The 17,867-nt window shown below is 42.6% G+C and overlaps 1 protein-coding gene across 4 annotated transcripts in view; it reads right to left on the minus strand.

Moving 5' to 3' along the window:
* Positions 1 to 17,867, minus strand: part of vwa8 (von Willebrand factor A domain containing 8) — a 367,132-nt gene that overhangs the window by 120,316 nt on the left and 228,949 nt on the right. For 3 of the 4 annotated variants that reach the window (XM_087993166.1, XM_087993165.1, XM_087993167.1), the window contains 3 exons: positions 15,188 to 15,326; positions 10,736 to 10,935; positions 666 to 779 (listed from right to left, as the gene is read on the minus strand). In XM_087993166.1, the coding sequence (XP_087849292.1) occupies positions 666 to 779; positions 10,736 to 10,935; positions 15,188 to 15,326 (453 nt within the window). The remainder of the gene's footprint in view (positions 1 to 665; positions 780 to 10,735; positions 10,936 to 15,187; positions 15,327 to 17,867) is intronic. The other variant, XM_087993168.1, reaches the window with a different exon arrangement.

The raw sequence follows: 17,867 nt of genomic DNA on the forward strand, positions 1-17,867 counted from the left end.
GGCCCTTCGGCCCAATCTTTCCACACGCCCCTCCAAAGAGTAACCCACCCAGACCCACTTCCCTCAAATTAATGCACCTAACACTATAGGCAATTTAGCATGGCCAGTTCACCTGACCTGCACATCTTTGGACTGTGGGAGGAAACCGGAGCAGCCAGAGGAAACACGCAGACACTGGGAGAATGTGCAAACTCCACACATTCACCCGAGGCTGGAATTGAACCTGGGACGCTGGTGCTGTGAGGCAGCAGTTGACCAGAATTGAACACGATATTCCAAGTGTGGTCTAACCAGGGCTCTATAGAACTGCAGGGTAACCACACGGCTCTTACACTCAATCCTTCTGCTACTGAAAGCCAACACCCCATTATGCCACTATGCCATGAGTAGCATATTCAGTTTTACAGATCCAGAAACAAGCAGCTTTGGGAGGAGAACATGGGCAGGGAGTACTACAAAGTAGTGGTCAGAGATAACATGGTCTGCCATTGCTATTAAGGCGGGCAGCATTGCTGGCTCTACTCGTTTTTCATTATCCTGGACAAAATCCATTCATGACATAACACCATTTGAATTTTCCTTATTTCATAGATCAAACAATTTTTAAAAATACAGAAAGATACACAATCATGTATCTTTCAAGGTGTACAAACTGGACTGCTTACCCTGTCATCTCTATTCGCCCACCAGTACGCTTTCTTGGGGGCTTGCTGTTCTTCTCCAGAGATGATACGACTGACTGCACCATTGGTCAAATTCAATAGCAGGATCACGTTACTCTGTAAAGGAGATAATCGTGTTTTTGTGAGTTGGCAACATAAGTCAGAACACCAGAGCAATAAACTCTGGAACATTTTAATGTTCATTCATTTTGTTTTCAAGAATAACCCATTAGCAAGCATTTCAGAAAGCCAATCGCTCCAGATAAATCTTTTTTTTCTCTTTTCTTGGAGCATATGTGTATGATTAGGGGATATTTAGAGGGTAAAGCATTTATACTTGTTACTGACTATGTTATCCAATTCTTGCATCTTCATTGAATGAGTTTTGTTTTAAAATTAATTGTACAGAATAAAAAACCTGGTTGATAGTTCTTGTTTAAAAGAACCAGATAATGTACTTTGTTGGTAACTTGACCATCATGGAAAAAGTATTTATATTTTATGTTGTGACCTGTATAGTAGTGGGACAGACGTGACAGTACACTCCTCCAGCCTCAGTTATAAAATGATCCCTTACAATCTTCAATGGAAACTCTCATTAGGTATGAAGAATAAATGTTTGGATAGCATTGGGTCCCTTTCAAGAGTTTTTTTTTAAATTCATTCATGGATGTGGGCATCATTGGCTGGACCAGCACTTATTGCCATCTCTAATGCCCAGAGGCATTTCAGAGTCAACCACTTTGGATTGTAAGTTTGCTCGCTGAGCTGGTAGATTTGTTCTCAGACATTTTGTCGTCATACTCAGTAACACCATCAGCAAGCCTCTGGTGAAGCGCTGGTGTTCTGCCCCGCTTGCTATTTATCTGTCGCGGTTTGTAGTGGTAGGTCATATCACTTCCAGTTCTGTTTCTGAGAGGGTGGTAAATGGAGTCCAAATCCAAACGCTTGTTAATGGAGTTTTGGTTTGAATACCAGGCCTCTAGGAATTCCCGTGGGTGTCTTTGTTTAGCCTGTCCCAGGATGGATGTATTATCCCAGTCAAACTGGTGTCCCTCTTCGTCTGAGTGTATGGATACAGTGGTCGTTGGTCATATCTTTTGTGGCTAGTTGGTAGTCATGTATCCTATGTTTATCCAATGTAATGTTTGTTGCAGTCCTTGCAGGGTATTTTGTATATGACATTTGTTCTGCTGGCTGGTGGTACGGGGTCCTTTAAATTCAGTGTGGTGATGAGTTTGTGGGGCACCATGATGCCTAGGGGCCAGAGTAGTCTGGTCGTCCCTTTGCTAAGAGTCTGAAGTCACAGGTCACAGGCCAGGTAAGGATGACAGATTTCCTGCCCTACTGAACACATTAGTGAACCAGATGGGTTTTTCCCTGACTATTGGCAATGGTTTCATGGTCACCATTAGACTCTTATTTCCAGATTACACCAAGTCGGGACTCAAAACCAGGTCCACAGATTAATAGTCTGGCAATTGCCAGGCCAGGCCATTGTCTCCGTTGCTAGAGTGGTCAGTAGAATATAGTGTTAAATGGCAGGATCAAGATTTAGAAAGCCTTAACGAGTTAAAGATGTGCTCAGCATGTCTGGGCCCTTTAGACACAAAAACCTTTGGAGTTGGCTGTCCAAAAATCCAAGTTTAACACTATAGGGCAGGTGAGGCAAGTGATTAGGAAGGCAAGTGGAATGTTGTTTATTGTAAGGGAGTGAAATGTAAGGGTGGAGAGTTTAGCTGCAGCCGTACTGGGTATTGCTGAAAACACATTTGCAGGACTGCATGCAATCTTTGCCACCTTATTTGTAAGAACTGATATAATTGCTATAGGAACAGTTCAGAAAAAAGCTCCTGTCTTCTGGGATGAAGGACGTATCCTATGAGGAAAGGATGAACATAGTTGATATTTTGTGGGGTGGAGGCAGTGAATTGAAACATTGTCCGAAGTGGATTTAAAACAGAATTCCAAATTGGAAGTCAGGCTTCAGGAGCATTTAAGTACATTGGATTGAAAATCAGGCAGAAAGGGTCAAGTGTCACTTTGCATCAACAATTTTATTTTGAAAATGTTAGCCCCATTGCTATGAGTGAAAATAGTGCCTCACAAAAAGATGCAAAGGTTTCCAAAACTGAAATGGAAGAATTGCAAAATCTAATTGGACAGCTGAATTGGCTGGGTACTCAAATCTGGTTGAGTAATTTCAATGGACTCGAGTCCATTACAACAATGAAAAATCCCAAGGTGGAAAATATTGTTCAGGCAAACAGTGATAACGCTATTAGCTGAAACACAGATAAAGAGATTTGAACTAATTAAGGAAAGCAATTAAATATGAAGATGAAAATGAGATCAGTCTTTATTATTGTCATCGTCCTGACTTGCTTGAAGATTCTCTTTTTGAAGTGAAGATGTTGAAAATCTGAAGTCAGATTCAGGAGCTGTAATGGATTCTGTATTCAAACAGAGAGAGGATGTTCCTCCAGTGATTACAATGAGGTCAGCCTCATGTGGACGACATAGAATATGAGTTCCTTGATTGGGGCTGTTAATCTGGTCCAATTAGGATTCCCTGACTGTCAGATATAAACAGGAGTGTTGGGATTTGAGGTTTGTCCTCATTTCCCTGAAAACTGGTTGAACGGTAGGGTTTGGGGCCTAGCTTCGCTGCTCCTCTCCCTTGTAAAATTGCTGTTTCTCTGTATACCGCTGTTAATATTAACTGTTTTGTAAACTGTGAATTGTTTAATAAAATATATTTTTAAAAAACAGGAGTGTCAGACATCCTGTTCACTCAGAGCTGGCTGTGAGGGGGCTGGATCAGGGTTAAGGATTTTCCATATGTAAATAAAGGGTTACTTGGTGAAAGGATACCAGTCTCTGTGGAGTTAGCGCAGCAGCAATGAGAGAAAAGCATGCTCCTGAAGAAATTTGGTTGCAAAGGATAGGCATTTCTGGCATCATGCTGTTATTTGGAAAGCTTGACTCGTTTGATCCTGCCATTGAAGACTGGGTCCAATATGTGGAAAGAATGTTTTTCTTTTCTGGGCAAACTACATTGGGTCAGATGACAAGCAACAAATAATTTTCCTGACAGCATGTGGACCTGTAGCTTTTTCGGTTATTAGGAGCCTAACTTTCTCTGAAGCACGAGATACTAAACCTTCTAAAAGTTGACAGAATTAGTTAAGGAATATTACGAACCCAAGCCTCCCCTAATTCTGAGATGCTATCAGTTTGTTTCAGCTCCCACAAGTAGATTGAGGAGAACAAGTCCTGGAATTGAGGGAAAACTTCTTTGCATCAGTTTAACAAAACTGCTTTATACCCAGGTTGAATACAGCAGCTCTGGATGCCTATCCCTTTCTCCCCATTGAGAAGCAGTTGCCATTTTCAGATGTTTTTCTTGGGTGTTGAGATGATTCTCTTCAATCAACAGCATAGCTGACAACGCTTAGCTTTTTTGGATAATTGTTCCAGATTAGCTTTCTTTACAAACTATAATGCCGTAACAATTTTCACATTTTGAATTGACACAATTCAAAAAACGTGCATGCAAATTCTGACATGTGGATGTTGGACTTACAGTAGTGCTCAGTGTATGAGGGTAGAGCAAGTTAAGAATCTGTGGTGTGAAATGTGATTAACTGGAAATTTTGACAGTTTGAGTATCTCAAACATTGTGAAATGGGGAGTGTGTGAGAGGCTCATGCTTCAGTTATAAGGATATGGCAACTGAAAATGAATTGGCTGTCACGGTGGCTCAGTGGTTAGCACTGCTGCCCCACAGCGCCAGGGTCTTAGGTTTGATTCCAGCCTCGGGCGACTGTCAGTGTGGAGTTTGCACATTCTTCCCGTGACTGCATGGGTTCCCTCCCACAGTCCAAAGATGTGCAGGTCAGGTGAATTGGCCATGCTAAATTGCCCACAATGTTAGGTGCATTAGTCAGAGGGGAAATGAGTCTGGATGGGTTACTCTTCGGAGGGTCGGTGTGGACTGGTTGGGCCGAAGGTCCTGTTCCCACACTTTAGGGAATCTAATCTAATCTTGATCACTTGAGGTCATTGAGTTCCTCACAAAACTACATCAGAGACCTTTGACAACTGCTTTATTATCTGCTGCAGCCTGAATATACCTCCACTTTAAGAACTGGCAAATGGTTTATATGCAGCTAGCCTAGCATGAAGCTGGGCTCTGAGGCATGTAACAACTCAACATGGTGCTTAGCATGGGATTGCAGTCTGTTTCTATTTGAATTAGCAGGCAGAAAAATTTGTGTGTTGCCTGCATTACTTGCAAAAGTGATCCTGTGTTTTTCTGGGTGCTATCAAATTTTTAGCCTCAGATAGAAAATTGGTGGAGTTGTGCACAGGGAGGAAGGATACAGCAAAACATAGATCAGTTGGCAAGATGGACAGAGAGATGGTAGATGAAGTTTAATCTGTTTAAGTGAGATGATGCATTTTGGGAGCTCAAATGGAAGAGGAAAGTATTCAGTAAATCCTTCGCAGCATTGACATTTAGAAGGATTTTGTGATCTAAGTCCATAGCCCCCGGAAGGTGGCAACGCAAGTGAGTAAGGTGGTTAAGAAGAAACACTTTGGAAGAGCCAGTGCTGAACTGGGGTGTACAAAGTTAAAAATCATGCAACATCTGTTGGACTATAACCTGGTGTTGTGTGATTTTTAACTTTAAAGGAGACATACAACATACTTACCTTCATCAGTCAGGGCACTGAGAATAAAAGTTGGCAGGTTATGTTGCAACTGCTTAAGACTTTAGTTAGGCCATATTTTGATTACTGTGTGCAGTACTGGTCACCACACTATCGGAAGGGCTTGGAGACGATGCAAAAGAGTTTTACCAGGATGGTCCCTGGTTTGGAATGTACTAGCGATACGGAGAGATTGGACAAACTTGAATTGTTTTTGAGAGCGTTGGAGGCTGAGTGGTGACCTGCTGGAAGTACACAGAATTGAGGCATGGATAGGGTGGATACTTGGAGTTTTTTTCCCAGGACTGAAACATCAAATACTAAGGGGTATATGTTTAATGTGAGGGGAAATGTTTAAGAAGATGTGCAATGTAAATTTTGTTTTTACACAGAGGGTGGTGGGTGCCTGGAACACGTGGTAGAAGCAGATACAATAGTGACATTTAAGAGGCATTTAGGCTGACACATGAACAGGTGGGGAAAACAGGGATTGCACCATGCGTGGGCAGATCGGGTTAGTTTAGAAAAGCATCATCGTGGCCATAGCCATTGGAACAAAGGGCCTGTTCCTGCGCTGTACTGTTCTCTGTTATGACTGGCCAAATGTAAGGTATCAGGAATCATCCATGGGTTGGTGTAAATATGATTATTTTTCTTCAAGAAAAAAGACAAAGCAGGAAACTATGGGCCAGTTAGCTTAATGCATATCATAAGAAAAGTAAGCCATTGGGTCCACCAAGCCTGCTCTATCATTCAATAAGTTCAGTTGTGATTTGACATTGCTTACGCCCACTTTCCTGCCTTTCCCATATAGCCCTTGATTCCCGTCTGATCAAGAATCTATCTATCTTAGCCTTAAAAGTACACAAGGACTCTGTGGCCTGGAGTTCCAAAGACTCTCAACCCTTTGAGAGAAGACAGTTCTCCTCATCTCAGCCTTAAATGTATTCCGAGACTATGCCTTTGGTCCTCCCATGAGGGGATACACCCTCTCGATATTTACCCTGCTAAGCCCCTTAAGAATTCTACATGTTTCAATGAATCAGCTTTCACTCTTCTAAACTCCAGTCATTAGAGTCCTAACCTTTGCTCATCACATCCAAATGGGGATCATACTCGCGAACCTTCCCTGAACTGCCTCCAACGAAGCAATATCTTTCCTTCAATAAGGGGACCAAAAACTGCTCACAGTACTCCAGATGTGGTCTTACCAGCACTTTGTACATTAGTTGTAAGACTTCTCTACTCCTATTTTCCAATCACTTAGAAATAAGGGGCAACATTCCATTAACCTTCCTGATTATCTGCTCTACTTGTGTGCTAGCTTTGTGTGTTTTGTGTACCAGTACCCCCAAGTCTCTTTGTTTTGCAGCTTTCTGTAGTTTTTCTTCATTTAAATAATATTCTTCGTTCTCCCTTCCAAAATGAACATCTTCACATTTTCATATACTGCACTTCATTTTCCAATCTCTTGTCCACTCACTTAACCAATCAATATCTGGCTGCAAACTGTTTGCTGCCTCCTCACAACCTGCTTTTCCACCTATTTTTGTTGTCTGCAAATCTGGCTATAGCACATTTGTTTCCTTCCTCCAAGTCAGTAATATATATTTAAACAGTTGTGATCCCAGCACTGATCCCTGTGGAATCCCACTGGTTACAGACTGCCGACTTGTAAAAGAAACCCACATCGCCACTCGCTATATCCTGCCTATTAACCAGTTCTCTATTCTCCAACACCATGACCTCTTATCCCACAATTTAACCTTTTGTGAGGTACCTTGTCGAATGCCTTCTGGAAGTCCAAGTTAAACATGTGAAAGGTGTTAGAGAGGAACCCGAAGAATTCAGAATAATCAGGCAGAGCCGACATGATTTTGTGAAAGAGAAATCATGCTTAACCAATTTATTGGACTTCTTTGAGGCAACATGTGGTGGATTTACCATACTCAGATTTCCAGAAGGCATTTGACAAGGTTATTGAAGAAAATAAAAGCTCACAGTATAGGAACGAACATATATTGGAATGGATGAATGAATGATAAGCAAACAAGGAACAAAGTCAGCATAAATGGGTTACTTTCTCGATGGCAAGTAGTGTGCTGTAGAAATCAGTGCTTGGGCTTCCACTCTTTACAATTTATATAAATGATTTGGTTGAAGGGAGTTTGTTGATGACAAAAATAGGCAGTAAGAGGACATTAGAAGGCTATAAATAGATATACAATCAGTTAAAGAGGTGGAGAAAAATCTGGCAAATCGAACATAATGTGAGAGCGGTGGAGCTTCTCGTCAAAAGGAAGAAGGTAGCTTATATAAGGTGGAGGAAACGAGGGTCAAGCTCAGCTCTAGAGGATTACATGCAGGCAAGGAAGGAGCTCAAAAATGGTCTGAGGAGAGCCAGGAGGGGGCACGAGAAAGGTTTGGCAGAACTGACTAGGGAGAACACAAAGGCACTTTACACTTATGTGAGGAATAAGAGAATGGTCAAAGAAAGAGTAGGGCTGATCAGGGATAGCATAGGGAACTTGTGTGTGGAGTCCGAGGAGGTAGGGGAAGCCCTAAATGAGTTTTTTGCTTCTGTCTTTACGAAAGAAACGAACTTTGTAGTGAATGAAACCTTTGAAGAGCAGGTGTGCATGCTGGAATGGATAGAGATAGAGGAAGCTGATGTGCTGAAAATTTTGTCAAACATTAAGATTGACAAGTCGCCAGGCCCAGACCAGATTTGTCCTCGGCTGCTTTGGGAAACGAGAAATCCGATTGCTTCGCCACTTGCGAAGATCTTTGCATCCTCGCTCTCCGCTGGAGTCGTACCTGAGGACTGGAGAGAGGCAAATGTAATTCCACTCTTCAAGAAAGGAAATAGGGAAATCCCCGGCAATTACAGACGCATCAGTCTCACGTCTGTCGCCTGCAAGGCGTTAGAAAGGATTCTGAGGGATAGGATTTATGACCATCTGGAAGAGCATGGCTTGATTAAATGGAGTCAACATGGCTTTGTGAGGGGCAGGTCATACCTCACAAACCTTAACGAGTTCTTTGAGGATGTGACTAGAAAGGTTGATGAGGGTCGAGCTGTGGATGTGGTGTATATGGACTTCAGCAAGGCATTTGATCAGGTTCCCCCAAGGTAGGCTCATTCAGAAGGTCAGGAGGAATGGGCTACAGGGGAACTTAGCTGTCTGGATACAGAACTGGCTGGCCAACATAATACAGTGAGTGGTAGAAGAAGGAAAATATTCTGCCTGGAAGTCTGTGGTGAGTGGTATTCCACAGGGCTCTGTCCTTGAGCTTCTACTGTTTGTAATTTTTATTAATGACTTGGATGAGGGGATTGAAGGATGGGTCAACAAGTTTGCAGACGACACAAAGGTTGGAGGTGCCGTTGACAGTCTAGAGGGCTGTTGTAGGTTGCAGTGGGACATTGACAGGATGCAGAGATGGGCTGAGTGGAGTTCAACCTGGATAAATGCGAGGTGATGCATTTTGGAAGGTCGAATTTGAAAGCTGAGTACCGGATTAAGGATAGGATTCTTGGCAGTGTGGAGGAACAGAGGGATCTTGGTGTGCAGGTACATAGATCCCTTAAAATGGCCACCCAAGTGGACAGGGTAGTTAAGAAAACATATGGTGTTTTGGCTTTCATTAACAGGGGGATTGAGTTTAAGAGTTGTGAGATCTTGTTGCAGCTCTATAAAACTTTGGTTAGACCGCATTTGGAGTACTGCGTCCAGTTCTGGTCGCCCTATTATAGGAAAGATGTGGATGCTTTGGAGAGGGTTCAGAGGAGGGTTACCAGGATGCTGCCTGGATTGGAGGGCTTATCTTATGAAGAGAGGTTGACTGAGCTCGGACTTTTTTCATTGGAGAAAAGGAGGAGGAGAGGGGACCTAACTGAGGTATACAAGATAATGAGAGGCATAGATAGAGTTGATAGCCAGAGACTATTTCCCAGGGCAGAAATGGCTAACACGAGGGGTCATAGTTTTAAACTGGTTGGAGGAGAGTATAGAGGGGATGTCAGAGGCGGGTTCTTTACATAGAGAGTTGTGAGAGCATGGAATGCATTGTCAAGACCAGTTGTGGAAGCAAGGTCATTGGGGACATTTAAGAGACTCCTGGACATGCATATGGTCACAGAAATTTGAGGGTGCATACATGAGGATCACTGGTTGGCACAACATCGTGGGCTGAAGGGCCTGTTCTGTGCTGTACTGTTCTATGATTGCCTAATTTAGCAGGAAGAATACAAATGAAGCATATTATCTCAAGGTGAGAGATTGCTGAGCTCTGTAATGCAGAGAGATCTGGGTGTCTTAGTGCAGGAATCACAGACATTGGTATATATGTACAGCAAGTAATAAAGAAAGCTAATAGAATTTCATCATTTATTGCAAGGGGAACTGAATCCCAAAACAGGGAAATCTTGCTTCAATTATACAAACTAAAGCTGCAACACTGTATACAGTAGTTGTCACCTTATCTAAGGAAAGATGCCAATGTTGGAAACAGTTCAAAGAAGACTGACCTAATGAACAATTAGAATGAGATGGTTGTCTTCACAGAAGTTGGATAGGCCAAGCTTGTCTCCACTGAAGTTTATAAGAGTGAGATGCAACTTGATTGAAACATAAGATCCTGAGGGGTCTTGGCGAGGTGGTTGTGGAAATAATGTTTCCTCTTATGACAGAATCTGGAACTAGTTTACTGCTTTACAAAAAAAGTCACTTATTTAAAGCACAAATGTCTTTTCTCACAGTGGGTCTCGAGTCTTTGGATCTCTCTCCCAGAAAAAGTGCTAGCAGCAGAGTTTTTGACTATTTTTAAGGCAGAGATGGAGAGATTCTTGATACACAACAAGATGAAAGGCTCTTGGGGATGAGCAGGAATATGGAGTAATCAGATCAGCCACGTGCTTGCTCCACCATCAGTAAAATCAAGGCATATACCTGCGTCTAGTTCAGACGTACAAGACAATATGATGGAAATTTTATAATTATGGAAGGATAGGAGACAGCAAAATAAGCTGCCTGTGATTAATAGTTGGTGGTTCAAGAACATAGATACAAAGGGCAGCAGAATCATCTTTACAATGAAAGTGAGAATGAAACATTTATTTTGAGGGTTAGCAGCAGAGGCAAAAATGGTGTCACCATTCAAGGTGACATTGGAGAAGTGAATGAATAAATGGGTTTTACTGAGTAGGGATATTTGGTCAAGTGTAAATTAGTGATGGCATGGTCAGGTCAAGCAACTTGTTTCTCTGTTACAACTTTTCTATATTTTTGTTGTAATCGATACACTTAATCACTATCAGAGAAATAGCTGGTAGAAGTCACCAAGAATTTCAAATACCTGCTCCTCATGAAGCACAACCTGGTCATGTAGAGGTTGACCCAATGGAGCCACTGTCACAAAAGGTTGCCAGAAGCCACCAGAATTCCGGGGGAAGATGTCATACAGATCCATGCATTGTATGGCGTTGCCAGGTGTGGTCATCGAGTACAGAGAGACCGGATTGCAGGTTGCTATAAAAATTGAGTCTTTGGCTTCACCTGCATGAGTTCAATAGTTGCATCAGTAAATACCCAGACAAGCCAAACCCAAATTAGTCAAACTTGGGTGAGGCTGCAAACTTTACTTCACACTGATTGTACACATTTTCCTACTCCTTTCTACCCATCACTGGAAGTCAAAGATGGGATTTCAAATTCTGAATTGCTCTGCCTCATTCCACTCTGACTCATCTGCAAATCACAAATCGGCATATGTCAGCTTGTCTTGACTACAAGTTGCACAGGAAGTTGAAAACCCTCCCTCAGTTCAGGCAAGTGAACGAAGGAGCCAGATTAGAGTAGTCACTATGCTCCTCCACATTCAGTGTATATATTGCGCTAGCTTCCTTACAGTTCAGTGGCAGAATCTCAGTGTTGGTGAATCAGCTGTCACCAGATTAAAGCAGAACATTGAGAGAGGAAATGCAACATGAGCTTGCTGTTAGCTGCAGTACAGCTGGTAGCACCCATTTCTGAATAAGGATGTGGTAGGTTCAAAGTCCTATTCCAAAGATTTGATTACAAAATTCAGGCTGCCATTCCAATGCAGCATTGACAGACAGCTGTACTGTCAGATTGGCTGACTTCCAGATGAGATAGCAAAGCAAGACTCAAACGCCCTCTCAGTGGATGTCAAAGAACATTGGTGTGATTCAAAGAAGAGATGGGAAGTGCCTTGGCTGATATTTGTTCTTCAACCAAAATCTCAAAAAAAAATTATTTGGTCATTTATCACATTGCTGTTTGGGGGCGGGCGGGGGGGGGGGGGGGGGGGGGGGGGTTTGCTTGTGGGGATTTGCTGTTTGTGGGGGCTTGCTGTGTGCAAATTGGCAGCTGACTTTCTTACTTTACAACATGTGACTAACCTGAATACATTGGGAGGCCCGACATGGAAAGCCACATACCAGTGTGAGTCTTCTTCCTTAATACTGGTCATAGTTTTACTTTTGGTCTCATTTTCCCTAACTCAGTTCTCCTGGGAAACATAACTGGTGTAGGCTTTGCGCACACTTGATGCTCTCTGGAGCTTTGCCCATTCTCCTTGGCTGAGTCCAAACAGTGGGCATCAGATGGTTAATTGACCATGTATTGATGTCACAGTTAACAGTGCAGAGCCGACATGCCCATGCACCTCATGCTGTTAGTGAACTCCATGCAGGACCCAAGGGCAGGAATCACTGAGGTGGTGTTCATATTCCTGTCAGGAACCCAATTTTTGCTACGTTTACACTTTGAGGTTGTTGACTCACTCGCTGAGGTAGTAAGTTTATTCGCAGATGTTCATTACCATGTCAGGTAACATCACCAGTGTACCTCCGATGAAGCATTGGTGGTCTGTCCCACTTGCGGTTTGTGTGTCCTGGTTTGCTGGCGTGGGTAGTGTCATTTCCGGTTTTGTTTCTGGTTCAGTCTGGTTCAAGCCAAACAGCCATGCACAAACACTCCTGGAACCTGGCACTCAACCCAGAACTCCATTAACAAACATGTAGAGATGGACCCCATATACCAACCACTGAGAAACTGAACCAGAAACAAAACTGGAAATGACACTACCCATCCCAGCAAACCAGGACACACAAGCAGCAAGTGGACAGACACCAATGCTTCCCTGGAGGCGCACTGATGATGTTGCCTAGTATGATGACGAAATGCTTGCAAACAAACTTACCAGCTCAGCGAGCAAGTCAACAACCTCATCCACAACCCGAGATACAAATCTTCTCAAACTCTGAATATCGACAATTCATGGCAGGCAGTCGTCCATATCTTCACAGATTTTCCACCACTGGTGATAACAGACCAAGAGTTCTGATGACTGATCAGCTATGTTCTGTGCTAGAAATTTAACATAGGCAGACGATAAAGATATGGTAGAAATTTCCCTTCTCTTCTGCAAACACTTGCTCCCCAACTTTACTGAATTAATGCTTTACCGAGTCAATTCTACCTGGACACTTGTCAAGCTCTGTCCTGATGAGATCCGAAAAACTGGCCATTTTCGAGTGGAAGGAGGACTTTGTAAATTGTAAATAAATAGTTTGGTTCTTTAGCACAGGTCTCACAATGCAAGCTAGGTTCAGCAGGTCAACTGTGTCTCAGTGTTGTAGAATTGCTCATGGCTTTACTCATTAGAGGTTTGAGCCTGTGTTCTAGATCATTACTCCAACAGACCACTGAAGGACTTGTATAGGTGGAGGTCATGTCTTGTGACTAAATAATAAAACAAGGACCTGTATGTCCTCTCAGGTTGCCAGGAATAACCCCACAGCATTACTTCAAAAAAGATCAGAGGAGTTCTCCCCAATCTCCTGATCAATATTTATCTTTCAACCAACATCATTAAAACAGGCTATTTGGTCATCGTCATATTGCTGTTTGTGGTTCATCCCTGTGTAAAATAGTTTTTGGGTTCCTAACATGGGAAGCATATTCCATTGGCTGTGAAGCCAATTAGCCAATTAGGCCAATTAGCCTAACCTCGGTTGTTGGTAAAATTCTAGAATCCATCATTAAGGATGAGGTTTCTAAATTCTTGGAAGAGCAGGGTCGGATTAGAACAAGTCAACATGGATTTAGTAAGGGGAGGTCGTGCCTGACAAACCTATTGGAGTTCTTTGAAGAGGTGACAAGTAGGTTAGACCGGGGAAACCCAGTGGATGTGGTCTACCTCGACTTCCAAAAGATGCCACACGGGAGGCTGCTGAGTAAGGTGAGGGCCCATGGTGTTCGAGGTGAGCTACTGGTATGGATTGAGGATTGGCTGTCTGACAGAAGGCAGAGAGTTGGGATAAAAGGTTCTTTTTCAGAATGGCAGCCGGTGACAAGCGGTGTCCCGCAGGGTTCAGTGTTGGGGCCGCAGCTGTTCACGTTATATATTAATGATTTGGATGAAGGGACTGGGGGCATTCTAGCGAAGTTTGCTGATGATACAAAGTTAGGTGGACAGGCAGGTAATACTGAGGAAGTGGGGAGGCTGCAGAAGGATCTAGACAGTTTGGGAGAGTGGTCCAGGAAATGGCTGATGGAATTCAATGTGAGCAAATGCGAGGTCTTGCACTTTGGAAAAAAGAATACAAGCATGGACTATTTTCTAAACGGTGAGAAAATTCGTAAAGCCAAAGTACAGAGGGATCTGGGAGTGCTAGTTGAGGATTCTCTAAAGGAAAACATGCAGGTTGAGTCCGTGATTAAGAAAGCAAATGCAATGTTGCCAATTATCTCAAGGGGGTTGGAATATAAAAGCACTGTTGTGCTACTGAGACTTTATAAAGCTCTGGTTAGGCCCCATTTGGAGTACTGTGTCCAGTTTTGGTCCCCATACCTCAGGAAGGACATACTGGCACTGGAGCGTGTCCAGCGGAGATTCACACGGATGATCCCTGGAATGGTAGGTCTAACATATGAGGAACGGCTGAGGATCCTGGGATTGTATTCATTGGAGTTTAGAAGATTAAGGGGAGATCTAATAGAAACTTACAAGATAATACATGGCTTGGAGAGGGTGGATGCTAGGAAATTGTTTCCGTTAGGCGAGGAGACTAGGACCCGTGGACACAGCCTTAGAATTAGAGGAGGTAAATTCAGAACAGAAATGCAGAGACATTTCTTCTGCCAGAGAGTGGTGGGCCTGTGGAATTCATTGCCGCAGAGTGCAGTGGAGGCCGGGACGCTAAATGTCTTCAAGGCAGAGATTGATAAATTCTTGATGTCACAAGGAATTAAGGGCTAAGGGGAGAATGCGGGTAAGTGGAGTTGAAATGCCCATCAGCCATGATTGAATGGCGGAGTGGACTCGATGGGCCTAATGGCCTTACTTGCGCTCCTATGTCTTATGGTCTTCTGGAAGTACTTTGGCAAGTCTTGAAAGTATGGAAGGTTTTATATAAATGCAATTGTCCTCTTAAACTTTTTTTTTTAGAAACACTTCCACAACATTTTGGATCAATTTAATTCAAATATTGCTTTCTGCTAACTGATTCCACAAGTCTCAGACTCTGTGTGGTCTGCTTTTGCTTGTTTCTAATTTGTTCATTATACTGTGTTTTCTGGGGAGCAGTCAGCTCCTTCACTTTGCTAATTCCTTCTGGCTTCAATTCTGACCGATTCTGTATCAAAGACAGAGCTCTTTGCAGCCCCGCAGTTCAGAAAGAAATCTAAAAATACAGAGCACGAATCACGTGGATCAACAGTGGCGTAAATCAGTTGCTATTTTACCCCAATGAGGAACAGCATGTCTTTGACAGGGTATTACCTTTGACTGTGGCAACATCACAAACAATATTAACTTCATGCAGGGGAATTCTCCAATGGGCTTGGTGCTCGGTGAAGCTGAAGCCTCTTGACTCATGCCGTTCTAATGGATATCCCTGGACCTTCAGGTACACCGGACCCTAAGAACACAAGAATGCATAAGTCCCACTCAAAGCCAAATACGACTCTGAAGATTTCATTTTCAAAAATATCAAAATGTTAAGTCACTTCTATCTCTGACAAAATTCAAAGTTTCAAATATCATTGTCTAACAGACAAAGCAGAGAATAGGGATGAATAATGGAAGGAAGTGTACAATGCTCTTCCCCTCCACGCTTTCCATACCCCACCCTCACTCCCATAGGTAATTAAATGTCATGCATTAAGTCACATTTGAGAATGTGACTTAAAAGAAGTTCTGGGATTTACATATTAAAGAACTGAAACGAGCAAACCCATTCTAAAACATGAAAGACTTAATCTAAGTTTGTTCAACTGCATGACACTAATCTTTTGTTATGAGATTTTGTGTCTTATGGTCCTGCTCCACAACCACCTGATAAAGAAGCAGCACTTCAAAAGCTGGTGCCATATTATCAGAATGATGTGATTGCATTGGAGAGGGTGCAAAGGAGATTCACCAGGCAATGGAAAGTCTCAGTTATGAATATAGATTGGATAGGCTGGGTTTGCTTTCTCTGGAGCAGGGGAAGCTAAGAGATGTTGGGGGGAATCTAAGGTATAAATAGATAGGGTAGTTCTTGAGTATCCTTTGGACATAATTTTAAGTTGAGGAATAATTGGTTTAGAGGGAATCTGAGGAATTATGTTTTACCCAGAGGGTGGTAGAAATGCAAAATACGCTGCCTGCGAGTGATAGATAGGTACTCATGTGCTAGGGCATATTAGACCAAGTGCAGGTAAGCGGGATTAGTGTAATTTGGTGGTTGTTGTTTGGCAGGGACAGGGTGAGTTGAAGGGTGTGTTTCTGTGCTATATGACTTTTTAGCTCTTGTAGTAAAGAGACTGAAATTAATATTGGCTCTTTGAAATTTGTCTGATATGCTGACAATGAAACGTTAACCTAGAATGACCACAATTCGCTAATATTCATTGAAAAGTTTAAAACATAAAATGTGAGATTCTTCAGATGATGTTTACTGATGATTCAACGTAAAGATTGTTCACATTGCTGGTAAAGATAATGTGAGAGCAGATACATTATAAAAGTGGTGGAATAAAGTGTGAATTTAAGAAAAAATTATATATGATGTGGGATTTGTATATGGCATGGGTGCAAAGACGTTTTGTGCTTTGATGGCAGATAAGTTTAAGGATAATCCGAAGAGATGTTTTTAAGGACATTAGAACAACCAGAGAGAACAGGCCCCTTAAAGATCCATGAAGTCGTCTACGTGGTGAACCTCAGGAGATGGGAGACATAGTAAATTAATATTTCGTGTCAGTTTTTATTGTGGAGAAAGAAATGGATGCTAGAAAACTTGGGGAAAAAATACTGATGTTTTGTAGACCGTTCACATTACAGAAGTGCTGGAGGTCTGAGAAAACATAAAGAAGGGCTTATGCCCGAAACGTCGATTCTCCTGTTCCCTGGATGCTGCCTGACCTGCTGCGCTTTTCCAGCAACACATTTCCAGCTCTGATCTCCAGCATCTGCAGACCTCACTTTCTCCTGAGAAAACATAAAGGTGGATAAACCTCTGGGACCTGAGTATCCCAGGACATTTAGGGAAAAAATTACGAGGCCCCTAGCAGAAATATGTTTATCATCTATAATCACGGGTGAAGTGCCGGAGGACTGGAGGATGGCTAATGTTGTGTCTTTACTTAAGAAAGACTGTTAAGAGAAGTCTTTCTGTGAGCCTGACATTGGTGGTGGGTAAGATAGGATTTGCATGCAGTTGGAGAGGCAAGGACTGATTGGGGTAGTCAACATGGCTTTGTGTGAGGGATATAGTGTTTCTCAAATGTGATAGAATTTTTTGAGGAAGTAACCAAAAAGGTTGACAGCACAGCATTAGACATGGTTTACATGCACTCTACTAAAGCCTTTGACAAGAACTGCATGGCACAGCAAAGTTCGATCAGATTGGATTCAGGGTGAGCTTTTGTATACAAAATTGGCTTGATGGTGGGAGACACAGGGATTTAGTAGAGGGTTGTTTTCCAGACTGGAGGCTTGTCACCAGCGGTGTTCATCTTTTGTTTGTCATTTATATGAACAGTTCGGATGAGCATATAGGAGGCGTGGTTGGTAAGTTTGTAGATGATACCAAAATTGGTGGTATAATGGACAGTGAAGAAGGTTATCTAAGATTACAAAGAGATCTTGATCAATGGGCTGAGGAGTGGTAGATGGAGTTTAATTTGGATAAATGTGAGACAAACAGGGCAGGATCATACAATTAATGATAGTGCTCTGGGTACTGCTGTAGAACAGTGTGACCTTGGGGTTCAGGTATATACTACTTTGAAAGTTGCTTCATAGGTGGACAGGGTGTTTAAAAAGGCCTTATTGCTCAGACCATTGGGGATAGGAGTTGGGTCATCATGGTGATGTTGTACAGGACTTGTTGAGGCCTTTTCTGATTTACCGTGTCCAGTGCTGGTCACCCTGCTCTCGGAAGGATATTATTAAATTATAAAAGGTTCTGAAAAGG

Source organism: Chiloscyllium plagiosum, unplaced genomic scaffold, assembly GCF_037043375.1.
Source record: "Chiloscyllium plagiosum isolate Xiang-an unplaced genomic scaffold, Cpla_swu_hap1 HiC_scaffold_12, whole genome shotgun sequence".
In the NCBI taxonomy this organism is placed as follows: domain Eukaryota; kingdom Metazoa; phylum Chordata; class Chondrichthyes; order Orectolobiformes; family Hemiscylliidae; genus Chiloscyllium; species Chiloscyllium plagiosum.